The 25,940-nt window shown below is 42.3% G+C and overlaps 1 protein-coding gene across 3 annotated transcripts in view; it reads right to left on the bottom strand.

Moving 5' to 3' along the window:
• The window catches only part of UST (uronyl 2-sulfotransferase), a 328,028-nt gene that overhangs the window by 284,166 nt on the left and 17,922 nt on the right, over positions 1-25,940 (bottom strand). For 2 of the 3 annotated variants that reach the window (XM_066248211.1, XM_066248212.1), the window contains exon 1: positions 10,028-10,815. The exons of the other annotated variant lie outside the window; for it this stretch is intronic. In XM_066248211.1, the coding sequence (XP_066104308.1) occupies positions 10,028-10,274 (247 nt within the window). In that variant the 5' untranslated portion in view covers positions 10,275-10,815. Of the gene's footprint in view, positions 1-10,027; positions 10,816-25,940 lie in introns of those variants that run through there. 3 annotated transcript variants of the gene reach the window in all.

Here is a 25,940-nt window from a genome sequence, read left to right as displayed (position 1 = left end):
AATGTGTGACTTTTGGATGACTGGTCCAGCCCTAACACAGCCAGTGATCCCAGAGAGTGAGCCGAACCACACTCCCTCTGCATCACTATTTTTATTTTGTGAATGCCAGGGGGAAAAAACAGTGGATAAATTCAAAACAGAGGAAAGAGGGCTGGGCAAAGGATATGTTCTTTAAAGACTATGTCCAGAAAGCAGAAGACAGGATAAGAAGCAGGAAGATTTGTGTGTGTGTGTGTGTGTAATTAACAGAGCCAATGGCTGGAATTTGTCAGCTGTTGAGGAGCCCTTACCAATCTGAGTGTGAAAGTGGCATAAGTCACAAAAATACTAGTTTAGTAATTTCATATTTGTATTACTCTGGTCCCTTTAATAGAAGCCAAGCCATGAGTGAATTTGCATATTTCACTAGTATGTGTGCTTGTATGAGTGTGTATACATGTGTGTATACATGCATGTGTATGTGTGCCAGAAGAAGAGGCAGTCTGAAAGAAGCAAAGAATAAGGTGAGAAAACTGACATTTGTTGAATTCAAGTAGCGAGCCTTGGGTTAGAGAGGTACCTATAAATAGCATTCATCCCACTGTATAGGTTAGCAACTGTCAACCAGTCTGTCACAAGAATTTTTAAAACATGCAATCCCTGACTATAAGTCAGGGGCATTGACCTCTTTTCCCTTAGATTGTCAAATAAAAAAATGACGACAGCCAACCCAACAATAGACGTCTGGTATGCTGAAGAAATTTAGTAAATAGTTTATGTGTGCCATGAGATGAAAAAAAGTTGGAAATCACTAGCATAGATCAAAACACCTGAGGTTCAGAGAAATCAAGAAACTTGCCCAAATACTCCCAGCTAATATGTGGTAACACAATGATTCACCCAAGCTCTCTGCTCTAAAATCTGTTCTTTCTAATGTCTGATGCTCCTGGCCCAGAGAAGGCCTTCAATGAATATTCGCTGAGTGGTTCTGAACAAAGGCATTTATGTTTCAGAATACTTTCATTTTTATTTTCCTCAAGACTATGAAAGTCAAACTCACTGAACTTGAAAAAAATCAGTGGCATTCCCAGAAATGCAGTATGCTTAAATGTAAGTGGTTATTTAAATCATCAATCAATAAATGGAGTAAAAATTACATAATCAGAGCCCTGGCTTATGGTTATTCCATTATCTTTTATCAAAATAGGGTGAATGGGTTTGTGCACTGAGCCCTAATTATATGGTCTATCATTTTGCAGTTCTAGGTTAAAATCTGTTTGGTTACTATTTCAAAAACCACATCACTTTACAGTCTCATCTCCTTAAGACCCAAAGTCATGCTGGAAATATACCTGCCAATTTTACACAAATCACTATTTAAAGAAGGTACTGACCTAGAAAGAGAACTAAATTGTCATTCTGCAAACACTCAAAACAACTGGTCTGGAGTTTAAAAAAAAATGACAATAAATCAATACTTTGCATTCTAGTTGCATGCAGCCCAATCTCTAGATTGACCTCAGCTATTCTTAATCACAGAGAGAGTCCTACAAATGCACCTTGAAATCCCTACAGGAAAGAGGTAGGCCATGATCCCCATGCACAGAAAGTAATGTTTATAAAACTGTGTGTCATGGTGGTTTTAATGCCTTTGCTTGAAACATATGCTTCAAACAGCCTGGAAGAGATGGGTTATAGACATCAATTGAGCTTGTGTCTTTCCTGGCACTTCTCCCTTAAGGTTCTCTACTTAAAATAGTGACCAGACAACGCAGGTGAAGGAACCCTAGCAAAGAACAGTCTGCTTAGCGAATACTCTATTGAATGGACAGACATTTCCCGCAGGCCTGTGCAGAGTTCCCAGGAGAGTGTCGGAGGAGAGATGGCAAGCACTGAACAAGCTTCCTCTTTTCAAGGAGCTTGCCACAGATTATCACAGCACAAGGTAGAATGTCAGAACTTCAGAAGTGATCGTGAAATAAAGTCTACAGGAGTTCAGAGACGATCACTGAAATTTTAGCTCCCTAAACCATCAACATAAAAGCAATAGCAGAAGTGAAGGCAGGCAGTGAGGCAAGAAAAGGGAGCCATTGGCTATCTTTGGGAAATGACAGATAACATAGAAAACCAGAGACAGCCCAAGTGCTATAGCGTCCCCTGAACACTAAATAGCTATATGTGGCTCCCTGGTAATTTTTTTTTCTTTTGTGACAGAGACAGAGAGGGACAGAGAGAGGGACAGATAGGAACAGACAGACAGGAAGGGAGAGAGATGAGAAGCATCAATTCTTCACTGTGGCACCTTAGTTGTTCATTGATTGTTTTCTTATATGTACCTTAACCGGGGGCCACAGCAGACTGAATGACCCCTTGCTCAAGCCAGCGACCTTGTGCTCAAGCTGGTGAGCCTTGCTCAAACCAGACGAGCCCGTGCTCAAGCTGGCACCCTTGGGGTTTCAAACTTGGGTCCTCCGCGTCCCAGTCTGACTCTCTATCCACTGCGCCACCACCTGGTAGGGTCCCTGGTAATTTTTAATGAGAGTGTTACAAATTATTCAAAGTAAATCTCTACCAGGCAGCATGGAACTGGCTACACTTATTTTAAAGCTTCCTATTTTGATGATATATATATATATACATATATATTTAAAACCTACCAAAAAGTTCTAACACTTCTTCCTAAAATTCATGTTATTTTACTAAAAAGAAACATAGACAGAACTTACTGTCCCTGTTTATTAAACCACAGCATGAATAAAAATGAATTGTGTATGAATTCTAATTTTTTTATAATGCCCAAGATTTCCCTGTTATCCTTGTACATTGTATAAGAAACATAATGGACCCAAATGTTTCCCCCTGCTGAACTTATCAGCTCCATTCTAACGGGCAAATACAAAGACACATACTCCCATCCACTGCACAATAATCTGTTGTTCAGCGTTGGATAGGCACACGTTCCACATCCAAGTCACAGGAATCTTTGTGATAACTGTAAAAAGAGATAAGTGCTAGCTATCCATGAATTATCATACGCTAGAGCTAAATTACTTCCAGGATCGAATACTTCGGAAGTAATCCGTAACTGTAAAAAGAACTGTAAAAAGACTCTTTTGAATAGGTTCTTGTTTTCAATCAATTGGTAGGAATTTACTTAGGTTTTATTGTATACCCAGACACTGTACACTGTATTTTTTAGCACTTTGAAAGTGACTAAGGTATAAAACAAATTTCTTGTACTGTCAGAAGGTGCATACCCATAACATAGAGAATGTCATGTATTACATGACAGTATTGGGTTTCAACCAGTGTCACCATTTGCAACTTCAAAATAAATAGCAAAGTCATATCTCTGAGAAGAGTCTAGTATCCAGAATACATAAATAATATTTAAACGATAAAAGGAACAACCTAATTCAAAAATGAGCAAAGAATGTGAACAGACATTTTTCCAAAGAAGTTATACAAATTGTCAACCAGCACGTGGAAAGATGCTCAACATCACTACTCACTAGGGAAATGCAAACCGAAACCACAGTAATCACACCCATTAGGATGGTTATAATCAAAAGAACGGGAAATAACTCGTGTTGGTGGGGATGTGAAGAAACCGGAACTCTCAGACATTGCTGGTGGGGACATACACTAGTGCAGCCACTGTGGAAAACAGCTTGGCAGGTCCTTAAGTAAGTTAAACATACACAGTACCACCATATGACCCAGCAATTCCACTGCTAGCTATATGTCCAAACAAACAGAAAATGGGTGTTTGAGCAAAAACTTGTACATAAATGTTCATAGCAGCACTATTCACTATAGCCAAAAGATACAAATGTCCATCAATGAATGAATAAACAAAATTCATATAAAGGAATATTATTCAGCTATAAAAACAATAAAGTACTGATATCTGCTAAAACACGGATGAACCTTGAAAACAATATGCTAAGTGAAAAAAAAAACAAATCACAAAAGACTACCTATTATATGATTCCATTTCTATGAAAGGTTCAGAATAGGCAAATATAGAGACAGAAAGTAGATTAGTAACCACTCAGGGTGGAGTGGGGAAAGAGAAAGAATAGTTAAAGGCTACTGGGTTTCTCTTTTTGATGGTGAAAATGTTCTAAAATTGACTACAGCAATAGTGTCACGTATCTGTGAGTATACCAAAGATGACTATTGAAAGCTATTAAACTATTGGAACTTTAAAAGGGACTATTGTGTGGTCTGTTAATTATATCTCAAGCTGCTTAAACATTAATAGCATATGCTGAAATGTGCTTCGTTTGGAATTTTCTTTTTATTTATTTATTTATTTATTTATTTTTATTTATTTATTTTTTTTTTATTCATTTTTAGAGAGGAGAGAGAGAGAGAGAGAGAGAGAGAGAGAGACGGGGGGAGGAGCTGGAAGCATCAACTCCCATATGTGCCTTGACCAGGCAAGCCCAGGGTTTTGAACCGGCGACCTCAGCATTTCCAGGTCGACACTTTATCCACTGAGCCACCACAGGTCAGGCCGTTTGGAATTTTCTTGTGCAATAATTACCACACGCTTGACTTTTGCAAAGAATTCTATTGAAATATTAGTGTTTCTGTCGCCCTTTCTAATAAATAAAGGGGTTTATGAATATCACTGTTTGCTTAAAGTTGAGTTTCTAAAATAAAAATAAATATAGGTAAGGTAAAATTTATTTGTAGTCAAGTCTCCCCCACCCCCCCACCCCTAAAAATAGCAAGTGACAACTCCTAATCATTTTTAGTGGCTACAATCCATCAAATAAGATGACTTATCTTTGCCCATCACTGTCACCGTTCCCTCGAGCGCAGCTGCGGGGCAAGCTACTGTTCCGCTCCTGCAGCTTCCCTTTGAGAAAGCAAAAGATACTGTTTCCCTTGGGACTCAGAAATGCTTGTCTACTTGTATACTAGTTTCCTCAAATACAAATCCAACTAGTGTTTTAAACCTGGCTTGATGACAGGGAATCTGAAGAAAGACGGTATCCAGATAATACATATTCAGATGTATTTTTAAACAACTTATACTGAGACTACTCTACATTAAAAATAGTTTACAAGGCGGAATGCTTTTCACCATTCATTCTGTGTGTTTATGAAACACAATGCCTCAGTCCAATTCCACTTTCTGTTCTTCCTCTGTGACAGTGCTACTGTGTCCCCATTCAACCCTAGAAGATACATTTGCAGCTATGAACAAGAATGTCATTTTCTTTTCATGTTAACAATTTCCACTGATAACATCATATTTCATGCATGCATTTCCTAGACTGCTGTCTGAGACCTGGAGTACTATATTGAAACCATACGTTTCTTCTGATACACAGGAGAAAATTTAAATTTGCCTTTTACGGTTTAAAGAAACTATTTTGTAAGAGAGCGGGATGTCTGTTTTCATATTGACCTTTAAATTTATTTAAACTTAAAGAATTCTAAATGCAATAGTTACATCATTTTCTCTCTCATTTTTGACTCAAAACTGTCATGCGTCCTATATATGTAAATATATATGGATATAGGGATTGGCAATTCTGAAAACTAAAGTGGTATATCTCCATTTAAAGTAGCATAAATTAAAAATGGAAAAGAAAGAACAGTAACTTCAGATCAATCCAACAAATTCAGTGCCCATAAAGGCTAAATCCTATATCCAAGGCTTTGATGATATATCATTAGCATTGCTGGTTGCATAAGATCAGTAGTAAACCATCTGGCTTTTCAGTTTACATCAATGTAATGAGTGTTATCCCACGTTTTTGATCTACCCACAGCTCATAAGTAATGTGGCTATCTATCGGCAGAGGCTGCAACATAACCTAATTTCTGGGGGAGATCTTACTTTTTGTTTGTTTTCTATAGCAAATCAGTCTGAATACCGCTTCAAAAATAATGAAATAATTTCACTAAATAGAAAAGCCTACAGTCTCCAAGTTTAAGTACAGCAATTTGCTATGTTCATCTATTCACCCCAGCGTTTGTTGGTATTTCCCTCTCTCTACTCATTTCGAGGAGGGAAAATGTCAGGGCAATAGTTATCCCTGTGTAATTTTTCTCCCTGTAAGTCACTTTCTATTTTTCAAATTTGTTGCAGCAGAAAGTATCGTTAAGGAGAATGGGCTTTGCCTTTCCACAAACTGATGAGACAGAAGAAGCGTCCGCCCCTGGCTCCGCAGGAAGAGGAAGCATCAGTATTGACTCCTTCCCTCCCTTCCCTCCCTTCCTCACACTGTCCTCTCTAGTCGCCCCACTTCACCCCAACTTCGGAATTTCTGAAGCCAGCTGGGGCTGCAGCTGTGGGCTAGTCCTTTCCTTGAAACAATGAGGCACATTTTCAAAAGCTGAAACCGAAAAACATGAAACCGTGTACATCACCTTTGAAATCATTTACACATCTCTTCTCTCCGCCATCTCCCCTCTTTCTCTCACATGCATGGGAAAACCTCTGAAAGCAATACTTCACTCTAGAGCACTGGTTCTCGAACTTGAGCCGGCATCAGAATCACCTGGAAGATCTGCTAAAACACAGCTGGCTGGGTCCCCACACGGACTCCTTCATCCGCTCCATAGGTCTGGGATAAGACCTGAGAATGTGCATGTGTAACAAGCACCCAGGTGATGCTGAGGCTGCAAGCCCAGGAACCACACACTGAGAACCTAGACAAAGAGCACCTGCTAAAGAAAGACCAGGTCTTATCATTCCAAGCCACATGGCCTCCAGTTGTGTGGCTCTGGGGCGTCGAGTTCCCTAGTACGTGGAGGCCACATTGTGGTAATCAATACAGGAAGGTGGATTTGCAGAAAAGCGGCTGATCAAATTATTTCTCTTCCGTTGGCCCTCAAGATGCTTAGTAAAAATATCAAGAAAAAGAAAGTGAAATTAGGCAAACAACCATGACCATTTTTTGCCAGTCAGCTCCTAAGAGTCCCACTTGCACTTTGGTTATATTTCCACTTTATCACTTAAATTGCTCGTAGCACTCTACAGTGAGTACCTGAATCAGACGGATTTGGGTCCAGGTCTTGCCTTACTTGCTAAGTGTCTGTCAGCAAGTCAGTGAACCTCTCTGCCTTTATTTCTCCCATATGAAAAATGGGAATAGTTGGAGGGCCTACCTCTAATATTACCGGGCTGAGGCATTTTCACCCTGCATATGTATGGACTGGCACAACACGATAATGGTAGCTTTAGTGGTGAATGGTCAGATCTCTTGGCTTTCCTGTGAGGATTAAATACACAACCTATTTGATAAAATAGGTTTATAGTCATTACTTCAATAGTCATCGAGTAGTTACTATGTGTCAGATGTATAACATTACACAGATGTGTAATATTAACACAAATATATTAAAATAATATCCTGTCAAGAAAAATGTTTGTTATAAATATTATTTCAATTTGGAAACTTTTTTTCTTTATATGCACTTATATAATATTTAAGGAAAATACTTGCCTCCAAAATTGGCTAACTAAAGAAATGGAGAGGATGTCCTTACCAACCGCAAACTCTGTTTTGACAGACACTAAAATAATAGCATGGAGGAAACAAGGGAAAACTAATTCTGCAGATACCTAGGCCTTATATTATTAAGGGCATATCCAGGGGTCCCCAAACTTTTTATACAAGGGGCCAGTTCACTGTCCCTCAGACGGTTGGAGGGCCGCCACATACAGTGCTCCTCTCACTGACCACCAATGAAAGAGGTGCCCCTTCTGGAAGTGCAGCAGGGGGCCGGATAAATGGCCTCAGGGGGCCACATGCGGCCCGCAGGGCCGTAGTTTGGGGATGCCTGTTTAGACCCTCTTAAATATAACAAAACAACAAGGAACAAATTTGGCTAAGGGCATCCTATATTCAGTTCACAATGATGTCAATTATTGAACCCATCATGTCAGTCGGAAATTTAATGATCAGTTTGTCATAAGAGCTATGTCCCATTCTTCCGTTCTTCCTCGTTCCCTCAGTGAATGCTGTGAAGTCACCCTTTCACCACTGGGCCCAAGTTTACCAGGTCTCATTTTCTGGAATATATTCATAATGAAAGCACTAAATTCTGGATACCACATGTATCTCAACTTTTAAAAGGTTCATGTGATACATATTGAAGCATCTTGATTTTAATCTCAGTGGTACTTTTGTTCCCCTCCTCCTCCCAGATGTGTCCATCCCCAGGAAGGATAACAGAACCAACATTTGAGGAGCTGAGTGGAGGTGCGAGACCATCAAGTCCAGCTGCTAATTTTACCTGAAAAACCTGAAGCCCATGAGGTCTGAGTACCCCGCCCAAAGCCAGGTGCTCTTGAGGGCACTAAACACAGATGTCTTCTGCCCCCACCCCCTGTATTTTCCCTATACCATTGTCCTCCATTTTTGCTTAAAAGGAACTTGTACAAAGAATTCATTATTATATTTCACAGAAAAAGATCATGAGCTTCAAAACCAGTTACTTCTCAAAGCCAGTTAACAGTGATTGTTGGTGGTGATTTAAAAAGAAAAAAAGAAAAAGAAAAAGTTACCTCTGTGGACACTAGCAGGTGTCTGAGAGCCAGTGAAGCTATAAGACTTTGAAATAACAGAACTCAGAGAAAGAAGAGAGTTGACTCCCTAATAAAATAAAAGTGGGTATTACCCCCAAATCCTCTAAGAAAAACAAAACAGATATTCAAGATCATACTTTGGAAATCTACTTGGACAATATTTTCCTTTCATTTTCCACATAGTTCCTTCAAAGTTTCTACAGAAACAGAACTGTTACTTTTAAAAGCTGAGCTGCTCTACATGAGCATTATTTGATCTGCGTTTACATTTCAGAAAGCTCTAACACGTGTCACTTTGCTGAAGTGATTTTTTTTTTTTCCTTCGACAGTGGTGTGCTATCTGGACTTGTGGCTTCTGCTATGACGTGACTTTGGTTGGTAAGTGTGGCAGCCTGCAGCCTGCCGTAGTCACTTGGCCCATTACGGTTCCAGCGCTTCAGCCGGTTCCCTTTGCGCACCGGCTCGGTCAGGCAGATGACGGATGTTTGCCGGTGGCTCGGGTTTGGGTTTATCCCTATGCAAGTCTGCAAGAAGCTGCAGCCTCCCAGCTTCGCCCCTCTTTCCCACAAGACCTCTTCTGGACACACGCTTGCGAGAGATTTGCACCTTGCGTTGGCCAAGGCACGCGACCCATCATCGCACTGGGGACCTGGGTGTGCGCTGGCTGGGCCCTGGCACTGCTCGCTTCCCGCGCTCGGAAGGGAGCTGCGGGTCACGCCCTCTCTCCGGAGCCGTTCTTTTCTCTCTTGGCACAACCCCCTCCTTACCTCTGCTAAAAATAGGCACCCGTGCTCCTAATAAACCAAGCACAACCCCGCAACAAAAGTTTGGGTTTGAAACGCAGAGGATCGCGGGGTCAACGCAGGCGACACAGTTGTTCAGGCTGACCTGCACCTTCGGCTAGCCCCAGACCTCCCGGCACAGCCCGCTCCCCATGCCCCACTCGCAGCGGGCCTCGGGCTGAGCAGGGATTGCCAAAGGACAAGCTTGCTCGGAGACCGCGCAGAGCCTGAAGTCAAACCAGCGTCAAGAGAGCAACTTGCGAGCAGAATTCACAGAGCCCACCATGGAAAGGAGCAACATCCATCCGCACGATCCGGAGTGCTGGACAGGACAGGACTATGGTCACTACGATGCCAGGAACGGGCTGTCCCTTCCTCTTGTCTCTCCCCACACGGCCGGGACTGAATATCCACCCATCGTACACACCCACAAGCACACGCCTGCACTCCGTCTCAGACGGGGTAGCGGAGGCGGGGAAGCTATGCAGTGCCCCGCCCGGAGGTACCTGTCCCGCCCGTCAATCCAGATGGACTGCCGGCAGCTCCGGAGGGAGCAGACGGCTCCGGCAGCTGCACGATGCTCCCGGGCGTCCCACCTGGGGAGCACCCGAAGTCCCCAGCGCATCCCCTGTCCCACCTCCCGCCCTGCCCGCCGCCGTCACAACTTCGTGAGGCCGGCGCCACCCTTGTGCCTGCCTCTCTTCCTTACCCAAATACTGTCGCAGGTCGAGCAGGAAGCGAGGGGGTCCCCCGCTGAGCTGATAGAAGAGGGAGCCCAGGCAGAAGACCAGCAGGGTGGCCATGCAGAAACCGTAGTCCCGGAGGGAGAAGCGCAGGAAAGGCAGCAGGGAGACCCGGCGCTTCCAGCTGCCCAGGCCAGGAGGGGCGCCCCCCAGAGGGGCCCCATGGGGCCAGGGATCCGCGCCGCCGCCGGGATGCTGCTGCTTCTTCTTCATCGCCTGCTCCGCCGCCTCGCACAGTCGGCCCGTGCCAGGAAAAGGTCACCCATCCGCCTGCGAGAAGGAGAGCCCGGCGGGCCGGCTGCTCATGGGCAGGGCCGTGCGGAGGGCAGCCCGGGTGGGGGCGGGGAGGGGCCGAAGTTGCCGGGCTCAGGAGACTTTCCTCGGCATGGTCCCCGCCGCCGCCGCGGCCCGACCGGCCGAGGTGCCCGGCCCCCGGCTCGGGGGCGCTGCCCACGCCCGGCCCGCTAGCGCCCCCGCGCCCCGCGCCCCGCTGCGCCTCGGGCTCGCTCGCGGCCGCCGGGGCTCGCCTCCAGCGCCAGCGTGGACCCCCCGGCTTTGTGTCTGTCGGTCTCGGCGTGTTTTGTCCCGGTTCAGGCTCCTCTAAAAAACGGCAGGGAGGAACGGGAGGCGGACACCAGCCCCTCGCTCCACCTCCTTGACAGGGGTTTTCCTCCTTCTCCTCCCCTTTCTCCCTCCGGCTCTCCGCAGCCCTCTCTCCTCCCTCTTCCCTCCCTTTCTCCGCTTGGGTCTCCGGGTTTCTCTCCGGTGTCACATTACTGCCTCTGCCTGGGGAGGGGCGGGGGGCGCGGCGATTATTCGCAACAAGGAAGAAAGTTTCTGGGTGTTTTTTTCCTTCCCCCTTTCTCGACAATCTGGCCTCAGTTCCTGCGCCACCAGCGACCTCTTGGGGGCCCCGCTGACTATTCTCTCGTAAACAGTCGCCGGCAGGAAGAAGCACACTTCTTTTACTGTAGATATTTTGTTCATTTCAGAAACTTGATTCTCCTGCCGTATCCCAAGCTGTTCACAAAAGGCCGATTAAAGGTACTGGGATAGTGAGTCAAGACTTTGCTGAAATGGTAAAAGAGCCAGTGGTGTGTAAATTAGAATTCAACACGCCCCGTAGGGCCAGGTTCCTGCCCCGACTGCTGGAGTAGAAACAGGGCTTTCTTCTTGCTCGCCCCTCGTGCTGTCGCTACTGATCCACGGTAGCGACCACAGAGACAAGCGCGGGTGGGTGGGGTGGGGGTGGGGGGTATTGGGCAGACTCCGAGAGGTCCTGCCGCTAACAGATAGGAAGGGGGAAGAGACCCTGCATACCCATTTCAGGCAGCCTGCCTGACTTCCAAGGAAACTACTGGTCCTGAAAGAGAACCTCTTGAGCAGAAAGCCTGCGCCAAATACAGATCCCCTGATTGGAGGGTGCGCAAGAAAGGGCAGCCACACTTGCAGTAAGAATAATTTATTGCTATAGATAGAAACTCTACCACCTGAGGCTTAAATGACTTGTCCAAGGTCACAGAGCTTCTAAGAATCTGGTTAGGAGCTGCCCTAGAACCTGGTTGACCCCCAAGCTCACTATACTAACCACTGCGCTGTACTATCTCCCAGCCAGGACCCTTTTTTCTCATTATTTGCATGGTGATTGGAGGATGAACTCTGCACTGTACACTCCAGTAATTGACAACCAGATGAAAGGAAGTACCAGGAGCCACGGACCTCTATGACTCTATGACTGTCCTGAAAACTTTTATAAAGTTGGGCAACTGAAAATTTTTCTTTGGAAAGTTAGGGAACATGATCCTGAGATTAAAAGCTTACAATTTAAGAATAATTTGTTTGAACCGAAATCCATACGTGTGTGTCTCTGGTTCCTGATTTGAAAGCAGTGAAGAGACAGGTAGATCAGGGGTCCCCAAACTTTTTACACAGTGGGCCAGTTCACTGTCCCTCAGACCATTGGAGGGCCGGACTATAAAAAAAAAACGATGAACAAATTCCTATGCACACTGCACATATCTTATTTTAAAGTAAAAAAAAAAAAAAAAAAAAAAAAAAAAAAAAAAAAAAAAACAGGAACAAATACAATATTTAAAATAAAGAACAAGTAAATTTAAATCAACAAACTGACCAGTATTTCAATGGGAACTATGCTCCTCTCACTGACCACCAATGAAAGAGGTGCTCCATCTGGAAGTGCAGTGGGGGCCGGATAAATGGCCTCAGGGGGCTGCATGCGGCCCGCGGGTTGTAGTTTGGGGACCCCTGGGGTAGATAGATCATAAGCTGAAGAACCTTATAAATGAAGTGGGCAATGTCACACACACATTCATACATGCACACACAAAAATTCTACTTTTCAGTTTGATGTTGACCCAGCCCACTTTCTCTGAAAAAGGAAGGCTGCTTTGGGCCCCAAGACAAAGGAAGCCTCTCTGTCCTGTCACAGAACATCCTGAATAGAGTGTTAATGACTTGTCTCACGTTTACTGAACGAATCAGTTATTTAGTTAGATTAATATGCACATTTTGGAAATATGAATGCCAATCTTAGTCATTGCTCATTAATGTGAATTAGCACACTGAGAAGCTAGAAGAAGCTTCCCATTAATAATCTCTGAGTTCATGCAGAGGGGCCAGGAGATGGGAGGAGCAAAGAAATTTCCATAATATATACTTCAAAACCACCTTGGACAAATTGGACCCGTACCTGAGACCTGGCCTCATAATGTGAATGGTTTTCATTAGAAAGTAATGTGGCAGATCCTCTGTGCTCACAAAACCAAATCTGAGCAACAGTGAGGTTATAACAGGAAGAAAAGAAATAAACATCTCAAAAAAAAAGTAAGTATGGGAATAAAAGGTTTTTTTTTTAAGTGAAAAGTTAGGAAAGAACAAAGGGGCAAGGTCCAGCTCAGAAGAAACAATTGTGATGAAGAATTTTTAAAGAAAAAGAAAAGGTCTGGGTTTTTTGTTTTGTTTTTTTTTTAATTTTTGTTAATGGACTAGTTGGACTAGTTGCCTTAAAAAAAAAAAACTCTCAAGAAAAAAAATGATATCCAAATAAAAAGTTTCACATGGAAAAAAGTGTTTTAAATTTTCACTCAATAAAAACTTAGATGTTTGAATAAAACTTACTTCTTTGAAGTCTTGTAAATTGTCCCTTCAAAATCACCTTTTAGTTTAAAGTACTTTTGTTGATGAATGGTATATTCATTCAAACCAGCTAAATCTCCTAATTATAAGAATCTGTGAACAGTTCTTGTTATCAGTGTTATTATTTAATGTACTTTATTTATCACATTGACCTCATCCTAGTATCTCGGGCTTCTTCATTCCTTCTCTCTCTGGTGACTTTTCACCATGCTCACCTGGGTCACTCATTTTTAACAATCACAACCTTCTGACCACCACCACCTTCTGTCCTTCTGCTTGCTTCCTGAGTACCCACACTGTAGCAATTTTTCAGTCTTTTCAAGAACACTCAACTTTCTAATCCATCACCCATCTCAACTGTTTCCTTCCTTCTTTATCCAGTTTTGACTCCCAATCCATCATTCTGATCTGTCTTGCAAACACTCATCCCTTATCCCTCCCCTTCATATATATATATATATATATATGGTCTACCGGAAAGTTTTGGAATAAAACAAAATACAAATTTTTCTTACCGTCAATAAACTTTATTAAATAATATAATTGCCATTATTATTAATGATTTCTTGCCAGCATGAGGGCAATTTGTATATCCCATTTTTGAAAAATGTTTTATCTTTTGATGTGAAAAATTGAACCAGTGCTTGTTTGATATCTTCTTCATTTTTTAATTTTTTGCCCTTCAAAAAATTTTGTAAGGACAAAAACAAGTGGTAGTCTGAGGGTGCTAAGTCCGGGGAATATGGTGGATGCGACAGACGTGCTTCTGTAGCATTTCTTCCTTGTTGAAATTCGTAAAAATTACAGTGGCGTAAATGAACTTTATCAGTAGCCATGGGTACACTATTGCTTCACACATAAAACTAATGTGAATCAACTTTGTTTTAGTTAATTTGCTATGTCAGTATGTATGCATTAAGAGATAAAAATAGAGAGGCACACATGCGCCAAATAAACATGTGCTTACATGTCAAAACTTGTTGTGATAGAAACAGACAGAACTTTCTGGTAGACCAACTTTCTGGTAGTGTGTGTGTGTATATATATAGATATATATTGTGTGTATGTGTGCATATGTATATTATGTATATATATTGTTTGTATGTATACATATATAATATATTATATATATATATATATATATATATATGTATGTATGTAGTACTTGTCTGGCAAAACCCAGGTTGAACACAACCGTGCCATGGACTGGACTGCAGAAGGATGCTTCACTTTAAATAAACACAAATTTCAAATGGATGCTCGCTCATTAATGCCGCAAAATTCAACTCTGAAATGAGTACTTCACACTTCTTTTCCTCCTCAGATCTCACCATCTCCACCACTGTTTCATCCCTTCTATCTCAGCTGATGACCTGGCCTCATACTTTACTGAGAAAACAGAAATTCCCTCATTTCCCACCAGTTGACGCCCCACGCTCTCTCCCTTTCCCCCTGTGTCACCGTGTCCAACCTGCCACTCCACTAGCCCCCTGCTTCCACACACGCCAACTGGACCCCCAAGCACGCCCTCCCCTAGCCCCTGCGTCTCTGAAATCAACCATATCAAGTACTTGGGCGCAAAACCCAGAAGTCTCTTTGTTTTCATCCTTCCCTGGCTGTGTATCTAAACCATCTACAAACCCTATAGGCTCTACTTTCAAAAAAATAAAATAAAATCCAGAATCTGACTTCCCTTGCTACCACTCCAGTCTGAGCCACCATCTCAGATCATTGCAATGGCCTCCTGTATCAGTTAGGTTTAAATTTAGCTCTGTATAACCAAAGAACTCAAAATAGCAGTGGCTTAAACAAAATGGAAGTGTGTTTCTCCCAGGTGAAACAAGTCCAGAAATAAGCAATCCCGAGGTGGTGAGGCGTCTCCACGCTCCCATCAGGGACCTGTTGGATCTTTCTGTTCTACCCAGTGTGTGGCTTCAATTTTAAAGATCACCTCATGATTCAAGATGGCCCTTGAGCTCCAGCCACGATGTTTATGTTCTCGGCTGGCAACAAGGGGAAACAAAAGAGGAAAAGACAACTTCCTCCCAGCGAATAGGTTCTTTTTAAGCAGTGTTCCAAAAATGCTATCAGTCACCTTAGACTCTTAGAGTTCTTTGTCCAGAAATTCCAGATTGTAGTCACTGGACTATTTTTCGTTGTAAGGTAAGACCAGGAAATAGAGATTTCAGCTGGGTACACTGCTGCCACCAGAAAATCAGGATGCCGTTATTCAGTCAGAAAGGACAGGGGACTATCAAGTGGCAATCAGTAGTCCCTGCCAGTCCTCTTCCAGCTCCCAGCCTTTTCCTCTCTATTCTGTTTCCCTCCCAGCAACCGCGGTGTAACTCCTCTGTTCACAGCTGGTCAATGGCTTTCAACGCGCTCAGAGTGAAAGCCACAGTCCGTCTAGTGCCCAGCAAGGCCCTTTGAGACCTGCCTCTACTGTCAGTCTGGCCTTGTCTCCTATCCCTTTTCCTTACTCGTCCCGCCCCGTCGTGCACCAGACAAACAACACTTGCCTTTGCACTTGTGGTTCCCTCTGCCTAGAAAGTTCTTTCCCCAGCCCTCCACATGGCTTGTTTCTTGACTTATTTCCAGTCTCTGTGCAATTTTATCTCATCAAAGGAGTCTTCCCTGACTACCTCACATGTCGTACACACACGTACCTACCGCCTTTATTCCCTTGGCCTTGAATTTTCTCCATGGAATGAATTTACCATATCCTGAAATGTTAGTGTTTTTTATTGGTTGTGTATCACTCCTCACTAGAAAACAAGCATCTCAACAGCCATGACTTCATCTCATTCCTTCACTGCCTTTTCCCCAGCACCTAGGACAGCGTGGACAGGTAGTAGTCACTCGGTGGGCCAAATCTAATTACTCCATGATTGGCCAGTAGGGGATGAGAGGTGGGCGGGAATGCAGAGCAGGTCTGTATCCTGCTAGAACAGTCAACGGTTACCAAAAGGCATTGTTTAAAGTTAAGATATATATTTGTTGAAAGAAAAAAAGAAAGGACAATTGACTGACTGAATGAACGAATCCTTCTCCACCTCCACGAACCCTAGTTTAATTAGCAAATTAGTTATTCCCTGATCATAAAGGCCTCCTAAAATTATGAAAGGAATATGAATCCATGGGTTTTGCCTGGTGTTATCATTCACCCTCGCAGAAGCGTTCTTATCTGCAGGACTGTCGTTCCTCTCAGGGGTTGAAGCAATCTCTCTTGGAAAACCAAGCCCTCTGAGCTCTGGCCCTGGCAGACCACCAAGGTTGTGTTCCAAGCCTCTCCTTTTACTGCGTGGCTATTGGAATGCTCATCTTGCAATAATGGTAAATCACAAGCCGCCCTGATCTGTTTCTCTTCCTTGGAATTGTGAGTCAAATGAGAAAATAGGTTTTAATATCAAGATTAAAACACTACTTGTTTCCATCCTGTTGGTGGATGACCAGGGCATCATTGTATCCATGGAAACTTGATATGAGGTTCTGGGCACGCTCCCCAGAGTACACCCTAACCATAGCTGCCCACACATGAAGAACAAGAGGCACCCTCCACCGGTGCACCCTCATTCCGCTGCCCCTCTCTGCGGAGACAAGGCATAAACACAGAACAGGCAAGCAAGCAAATAAACAAAGCGCTGAACAAAAGGGCTCTTAAATCGCAAATGTTTTGTAATAAATAATAATTACTAAACCAGTAGTTAGAATTACTATGTTTCTAGCATCTAATCCCTTTGTAGGAATTAAGTCTTTTAACCCTCTCAGCAACCTCATGCTGTAGACACAGTTATCTCCCCCATTTTGCACATGAGGAAACAGACTATAAGAATAATGGATATTACTATGAAAGACCTAGTCCGGGAAAGCTTCCCAGAAGAGGTGGTACACAAGCCGGACTGTAGGATGAGTAGGATTTATAGCTGGGCAGCAGCCCAGAGGGCATGGCAAGTAATGAGAATGACTGAGAAGAGCGCAGAGATGTGTCTGGCAGGCAGCGGTTGAGCTGCCTGGAGAAGGAAGGGGTGGCTGCAACTGTGCTAAGAATGGGGGACTCTAGTCACAGGAACTAATCGGGGTTTGTCCAAAGGTTCTCTAGAGATTCTCCCCTCTTTGCCAGTGCTCGCCAGCCTCTTGGCTCTTAAGCAGAGCTAAACAGAAATCATGGTTCTATTTTAACTAAACGGATGCGGCAGAGAAAACAATATTAATATAGAGCAGGGATCGGGAACCTATGGCTCACGAGCCAGGTGTGGCTCTTTTGATGGCTGCATCTGGCTCGCAGACAAATCTTTAATAAAAATAATAATAACGTTAAAAATATAAAACATTCTCATGTATTACAATCCATTCATTTCCTACCGCTCATGTTCATCGCTGCACATGGCTGGAGCCAATCACAGCTGTCCTCCGGGACAACACCACACGGGTTGTTGTATGGCTCTCACGGAATTACATTTTAAAATATGTGGCGTTCATGACTCTCTCAGCCAAAAAGGTTCCCGACGCCTGATATAGAGAGTGTACAAGAGACAGGCATGGCTTAGATTTTTGCAGGAAAAAAAACAAACATTTGTCGAAAAAGATACAGTTAAGTGCAGACACTGTTTCACAGCCTTAATATAACAGAGAGCAAGTCTGTTGCAGTTTGGTGGAACCTTTCAATCCTGAGAAAAGGGAAGGTCCACAACAGGTATCTGTCTTGCTATAGTGAGTTTTCTTTAAAAAATTTTGTTTGGTCTACATAAAAAGCCTAAAATAGTCACTTGGTTTACAACTAAAGGAAAAAACCTTCTTAATATTGAATGCCTTACCTTCAAGGATAAGAGTTATATTACTTTAACAGTGTTGATTGCTGTTTGGGCCATATTTTGAAATATCTTGGCACAATTAAGACACTATCTTAAGGGTGGTCTGTTTGGCTAATTTATTTTTCACCATGCTCCTATGAAGTTCTAAACAGCATCCAACTGGTTGCTTGGATTTTCTGTATAAAAATTCTTGACTAGACTCTTAATCTATGTTAATAGAGTTTTAAATCAATGTGTCCTTTCTATCATGCAATAAATATGCATTTAGCCCTATTATGTACCTACCACTCTACTAATTGCCCCAAAGCACAACAGAAAAGTGTAAGACCAAATGTTCAGCTTTCAAAGACTTTGCTCTTTGACAGGTTAGCCACAAAAAAAGAAATTTGACAGTAACGCAGGGCAGTGTATAATTAAATGCTGAATTGCTTGTTACACACTATCACTAGGAAAGTCATTCAAACCTTTAGAGAAATCCAATATTCAAGGCATTTACAAAAGAAATATTTTTTTCTTTAATCTTATAATGGTCTTATAAATCTTTCTACTCTAAGTGCAAAAGTTATTTTTTAAATTTGAGAGTTACTTATAAGCTAATATGATGACTAAAGTTAAGTGATCAAATTGGTAATTATTTTTTGTTCCAAGAGTAATGTGACTCTGAAGTCATAATTAGGATCTCCTGGTATGCTTTTACGTTGACTGTATCTGATGTACAATGGGGGGCGGGCAGATGTAAAGCCAGGGAAATGAAGAGGGAGGGGCAAGAATAGCCTGGGCAAGTGGGAGCTTACAAGAGGCCTCTGAAGACATCATTTCTGTAACCAGTTGAATAATGCTTTCTCAGATGAACTTGGTGTAATGTGATGTTGTTGGTCTATTATGAGACATGCCTGGCACTTTTTATGATGCTAAGCACAAATATGAGTTCCAGTGTATTCATTTATCACAAAATACTTTTTTGTCTTTAATTAATAAGGTCAGTGATTTGATTGACTCACTGTCTTGCTTAAAGGCATGAAAAGAAAATAATAGAGTGGTTTCTTTAAAAAAAATTATTAACCCAAATGAGTGTTATCACCTTCAAATTGATATTTATTTAAATCCCAGTGCATTGCTTAGCCCTTTGAGTAATGAGTTTTTTGTTAACCCTTTGAGTGAGGACATACATGAATGTTCATACTACTCAAAGGTTTAACATTAAAAAAAAAATCTGATACTGTCTTTCCTATAACTGATCACATCTTTCTCCAAAGACTTATTCCCTCAAGTGTGTGGGTTAGGGAAGGCAGGAATTGATCTAGCTCAGCCTCTTCCGGTTGGAAACAATCTCTTTCAGGTTATACCGGGGACACTGGTCACTTTGGGATCAGTATTCAGTCAAAATCAAAGTGCAGACTCCCTACAAAGGGCCCCCTCTTCTCGGCTAAGGTGGATCCATGTCAGGAAAGTGTATGGAGACAGAGAGAGTGCAGGTGCGGCTCACAGACACAGCCCCCAGTGCCTGTGACTCTGACTACTGCCGTCTACGGCAGGTGACATCTCCGTTTGCTCTCTGCTCCTCCCTGGCGTGGCTCCTAGTTTAGGGCCTGTGTAGACGTCAATGTGAACAAAATCAACTCCACCCCTGTCCTGGATTCCTTTTCATTTTCAAGTTGCAGGCTGTGACCTTTGAGCAACCTCAACGTCCTTAGCGAGCTAATCGAAGCCTTCCGGTGGCTGATTATCAGAGTTCCTTAAAACAAAGCTATAAATTCTGTATTAGTAATGGCCACAATGTCATCACAGCTGGTAACATCAGCGGTATATCGAACTGGTGATAGTATCGATTATAAATAATCATCTATCACAAGACCACCGGGACGCATGGCTCCTGACGCTGCTGTGTTCTTTGTCCTTTCGCCCTGCCAGTCACTAGTACCTGAGCTATACTATAGAAGAGTACCGCCGCAGGAGCCTGTGCTGGAGAGCCATCTGTGCAGAATTTCTGGGCTGACTCCTCTGCTCCCACCCTACATCCCCGTAAGTAAATTACTCTGTAATAAATTCTGTTATATTACGTGGAGTGGCCTGCTTCGTTTGTTGGTCTCGATACGTATTCTTTGTGGTGGCCATCAGACCTTTGCCCCACCATCGGACAGGGTCTCAACTGCCTCTGCTGCAAAGTTGCTTCACCTTGCCTACAGTGACCTCCAGCTCCGAATAACCAGCCACCTTCTGTGGCCCCAGGAAGTTCTGTGGATCTCACTGTGCTCTGCGTGCCTAGGGCAGACCCGAGAGACCATCTCAAGACTTCTGTGCTTAGAATTCCTCCTCAACCACATCTATCCTCTGGCTACTTGGCTCTATGTCAATCCAGTGATTTTTATATTACGCATTGATGCATATATCATGCATTGGAGCCAAGGAAGTGAAAGCAAGCCCCACCATTCTGGGAATGCCTCTGTCTTGGTCAATGCTGGCTGCTATGATAAAACTTCATAGACTGGATGGCTTAAACCTCAAACATCCCCACAGCTCTGCTGACTGGGGGTCCAAGATCAAGGTCCAAGGTTCAGATCCAGTGTCTGGTGAAAGCCTGCTCCCTGGTTTGTAGCTTCACATGGCAGAGAAAGGGGGAGAAGAGGGTGTGTATGTCTAGCCTTCTTCTCTTGTAAAGGCACTAATCCCATTTGTGAGATTGACTAACCACCTCCCAACAGCTCTACCACCAAATACCAGCACATTGGGGTATTAGGGTTTATACCTAAGAGCAAACATTCAGTCCATAGCAGCCCCAAATTATCTGTTTATCCCCCAAACTTCCCCAAACAGCACTTGAACCTGGAGTGGGACAACCATGACCACTGTTTCTCACAACTTGCCTTTTTTCTCTCTTTTCCCCTGTCCTCCTCCTCAGATCTCACACGCCGAAAGTGCTTTACGGTCCATGTTCGCAGAAGAGCCACGGGGAAAGACGTGGAAGGCGGGGGAAATATTTCAAGCTATATCATTCTCATTCTGCACCTTTAGGCCTTTTATTTCTGAATTTCCTCTTGCCCTGGCAGTTCCCTGAAGGAAAAGTGCCTCCATCCGTCAAAGGCTGATTTGATTTTTAGAGATAGCTAAAAGTGTTTGATGGCAAATCTGTTGAATAAAGGGGATGAGATATTTGGTCACTAGACTAAGGCAGTGGGTCTCAAACTTTTTGAAGTCGTGACGCATTTAAAATCCTACAAATAATTGTAGAAACACTATATACAAATTTCTGAGAAATATGTTATAATAATTAAGTCAAATATTAAAGAAAAAAATATAAAGTCCAAGCGTGCTTTTATGGTAATTAAATGAAATAAATACAACAAAATTAAATTTATTCTAACATTAAGAAACATTTTTATGTTATATTTTTTGAGTTATTCTTTTTAGAATTCGTAAAAAAAAGGGTTAAAAAATAAAAAAAGACAAAAATGTTATCTTTTTATATATATAGATATATTCTTAGTAAGATTTAGTAAATTCAGCAGGTCTCGGCGCAAATGTGTTAAGTTTCTTTGTTTTGTGTTTATGAGAAACGTGAGCCTGATGTGTCCTAGTGATTTCTTCAATGTTTGGGCTTATATTTGAAAGGCAAACTCTCATTTCCTTGTCAATACATTGAAGAATTCCTCTCTTTTTACTCTTAATTATATTGAGGGTAGCAAATCCTAATTCACATAATAGGATGTTGAAAATTGTAATAAAATGTTCAAAGCTTTTTTAGATATTGCCACATATTCTTCTTTTATAGAAGTCCAAAAGGCTTCAAGAGACAATTCTTTATGTTTAATCATCAATCCACGATCAGTGGATATAGCTGTCAGTTCTTCTTCTTCTGTTAATGTTAAACCAAAATCACTTGAAGCTTCCATGAATGGGTTTCTAATCCAATTGTATTGTTCAGTGTTAAGTGATGGAAAATGCTATAAATTAAATTCTGCTCATCAGCCTTCAAGTCCTATTTTATTTACACTTAACTTTTGCTCACTTCCAGAATCAGATTCTTCAATATCATACTTCTTTTTGAGAAATCTATCCATTTTATTTGGGTGTATTTATCTAAAAATAATATAATGATGTATTAATAATAAATATAATAATGATGTGTTAACAAAAAGAGTGGTATTTCCATAATTAAATGGTATAATAGAGTAACTATATTTATTTTCATATCTGGGCACATGCCACGAACCAGTACAGCTAGTAATTCCAGGTCCCGAGTGGGAACGGTGCAGAAATAAGAAAATACGGGGTCAGGAGGGCCCTGTAATTGCTGCTGGAAGGAACAAAGTGTGCCCAAAAACCTCATCTTGCTTTATTTATAGGGCAAAGTGGGCCATTAGCAAATCAATGAGATCTTTGATCATGTTTCCAAGGCAACCCAAGACTTTTACCAAGTGCAGAAAATCCCCACCATACATATTATCTTAACTTTACACCAAACAAAGGATAGAAGAAACTTGCCTCCAGTCTTTCTGGGGAACATGAGGGGTAGTGCAAACAATCCAGCACCACAGTTTAACAGCCTTTTGCAATCTAATCAGGCAAGTGAAGTGGGGGTTTGGCAGACTGTCAGTTTACAGCCAATTCCCCACACCTCTGTCCCCCAAAAATCTAAACTCCAAAAACCCTGTTGGTTTTTTGGTCCCCAACAGGCACATATTTCTCTAGAATACCATAGGGCACACCTGGAAATCTTTTAGGGCACACCAGTGTGCCCTGGTGCACACTTTGAGAACCACTGGACTAAGGCATTGATAGAAGAGAGGAAAGAGAAGAAAAAGGAAGAAAAAAGGAAGGGAAGAAGGGAGAGAGGGAGGGAAGGAGGGAGGAAAAAAGAATAGGGGAATTGCCCTGGCATATGGGACAGAAATGAACCGAAAACAGACAGGAGCTGGTAACATTTATCTTTTCCTGAACTGTCTCTTGAAAGCCTACCTGACTAAATTATGCAACTTAGAGCTATATGTGCACGGAAGGACAGTCAAAACGAAACACTCCATGACCAACAAGCTATTGCTTATGTTTAACCTCTATGCAATGACATGACTTGTGAAAATTTAGCTTTAGGTTACTTAACGACAAAGGTATTTAAAATCAAGAGTTGCCCTGCACGCTGTTCCCTAGGACTGGCCACTAAGGTATTATTGGCCACCTAAAGGCTCTATTGGAAATTGTCTTAGTATTTTCTCTGTTTTTTTTACAACTTGTAATAGACCACTGGCATAAATAGAGTAAAAGAACTAAGTCAAATACTCACTAGCTGCTTTTGTATTATTTTTAGTAGCCTCTTACTCAGCCATGAACCCACAGAGTTAAGTCTCGGGCCAACCTGAATTCCTCATTTCTGAGATCCTTGTCAATTCACAATGTTAACTTGGCACTTTCCTCATTTTAAAGGTCATTGTTTGGTGTTAATGTGTAAGAGCCAAAATTGATGTAGAAGTTATATCCTTTTTTCCTCCCTTCATAACAATGTCATTAGTTCTTGTTCAATGGGCATGTCACATACCTTCCTGTCCTCTTAGAGAAAAATATTGCTCAAGCTTTGCAAAGTACTTTAAGACAGTGTTTTGAAGACCAGCCAGAAACTGAACTGTGAAGATTGGAGAGTCAGCTATCTGGTCAAAATTTTTTAGAATAAAGATTCTCAAGGTCATTTGAATAAACTACTTAAGAAAATAATCGAGCTTGAAATATAATCTTCCAGCTCGGCAAAGTACTAGCTTTCTGACCTGAGTTCAGTTTCTTGACCACTTGGCACCTCAATATTCACTTCTAAAGAATGGATAATAAAACCACACTCCCGGTCTCTCCCGCTCCTGACTGGTTCAGGTGAGATTTACTGATAGGGGAAGCTCATCACCATCTTGCTGCCTTTCTGTCTATCGTACTTGTAGTGAAGTGATCTAAGAAATTATTCTACCTGGGGAAACTGGACTGCACAATGCATAGTAGGGCAAACTCTCTTTAAAGAATGAACAGTTTGGAGAAAGAAGGATGGATCTTGACCTAGAACTTACCTGGGAAAAAATGCGACCTTGGTCAAGTGGCCTGAGTATGCTCTGAGCCTCATTGTCATTATCTGTAAGATGCAGCAAAGCAACTAGCATCCTGTGACAAAATTAAATGCATTTTTACAGTGCTGGGTATGTGTAAGTTGGAAAACCAAAGTTTAATTTTAAAGCACGGTGAATGAGATAGAAGGAAGCAGAAGATGAAAATGGAGAGAAAGCTACCAGGTCATGAAAGTCTCTGTAGACCAGACACTATTTGAAGAACTGAATGTAAGTGTAAGGGTCGAATCAGTCGGTTGGTTGATGTACTCCAGGCTAGAGATGATGGTGACTTGGATGTGAACAACAATGGTGGAGGTGGTGAGAAGTGGTATGAGGTGGAGAGTGTGTGCTCATGTGCATGTTCTGGAGTTGGTTATAGAATGGCTACAGAAACATTGTTTAAATGATCCACCGTGTAGGGAAACAGAGAAATGGGGAAACAGTTGGGAAGTATATAGGGTTTAGGAAGTCTCTCTCTCTGTCTCTCTGTCTCTCTGTTATGCTTTCTGTCTCCTTTCCCCCTTCCCTCTCTTTTATAGGTAGGAGACACAGGAGTTAGTGTGTGGAGGGGATGATTTAGTAGAAAGAGACAAATTAAGGATGCAGGAAAGACAGGTGTGGTTTTCTGAAGAAGGATGGCTCCAGAATTAAGTGGAAGGTTTCATCCTTAATAGGAGCAAAGACACTTTGTCTATTGACAAAGGGGGCATGTGGCCTGACCTGTGGTGCCACAGTGGATAAGTGTCAACCCGGAATGCTGAGGTCACTGCTTTGAAACCCTGGGCTTGCCCGGTCAAGGCACATATGGGAGTTGATGCTTCCTGCTTCTCCACCCTTCTTTCTTTCTCTCTCTCTCTTTCTCTCTTCTCTCTAAAATAAATAAATAAAGTCTTAAAAGAAAAAAGGAAAAGGGGCATGTGTCTGAAATTTACTGATGAAGAAATAAAGAAATTCTTGTATGGGAGCCTCTATTTTATCAATAAAATATGAGGCAGCTGAGAGTGAAGACGTGGGCAAGAGGAGAGGTAGGAGGTTTGAACAACGAGAACATTCTGCAGCATGTTTCTGAGAGGGAAAACCACGCATAGGAAGAAGTGCAGCAGGATTGCTGACCGGCATTGAGCTCATTGGAGTGAGTGGTTCTGAATTCAAAGTGAGTGTAGTCGGCACCAGGGTTGTGTTTTCCTGTGGCCTGGCTCAGTTACTTGTGTGCAGGTGCTGAGTAGGTGTTCAGTTGTGCTTAACTTTGGCTGGAGTTTTACTAGGGAAATTGAGGAAAGGCAGTGGTGTGACTGTGGTTGCAAAGGAAGAGTATGAGGTTGGACCCTGAAATCTAAACTGAGTGAGAAGAAAAATAACCAAATGAGAAGGCAGATTTTGTGGGCCCGAAGTTGATACAAATTGGGGGTCCTTCTTAAAGACAAAAACATAAAATTATAAATATAGAATTAAGTGGGAGAGTTAGTATTTATTTAGAATGACAAAAACAATTATAAGAAATTATAAATTTTATAAAGTTTATTATGTTGGTTGATTTTATGTGTCAAACAGACTGGCTAAAGAATGCCCAGATGACAAAAATATTATTCTGGGTGTGTCTAAGGGTATTTCCTGATGAGATTAGCATTTGAATTGATGAACTGAGTCAAGCAGATGGCCCTCTCCACCATGGGTGGACATCATCCAATCTGTGGAGGTTTTGAATACAACAACAAAAGTAGGGAAAAGGCAAGTTCACTCTCTCTCTGCTTGAAGTGAGAGAGCCATCCTGTCCAGCCCTTGGACATGGGCACATTTACACTGATTGGGACTTATACCATCAGCCTCCCAATTAC

The sequence above is a fragment of the Saccopteryx bilineata genome, chromosome 12, assembly GCF_036850765.1.
Source record: "Saccopteryx bilineata isolate mSacBil1 chromosome 12, mSacBil1_pri_phased_curated, whole genome shotgun sequence".
NCBI classification, from domain to species: domain Eukaryota; kingdom Metazoa; phylum Chordata; class Mammalia; order Chiroptera; family Emballonuridae; genus Saccopteryx; species Saccopteryx bilineata.
Note: the sequence above shows the minus strand (reverse complement) of the source record. Positions and strands in the feature narration are given on the sequence as shown.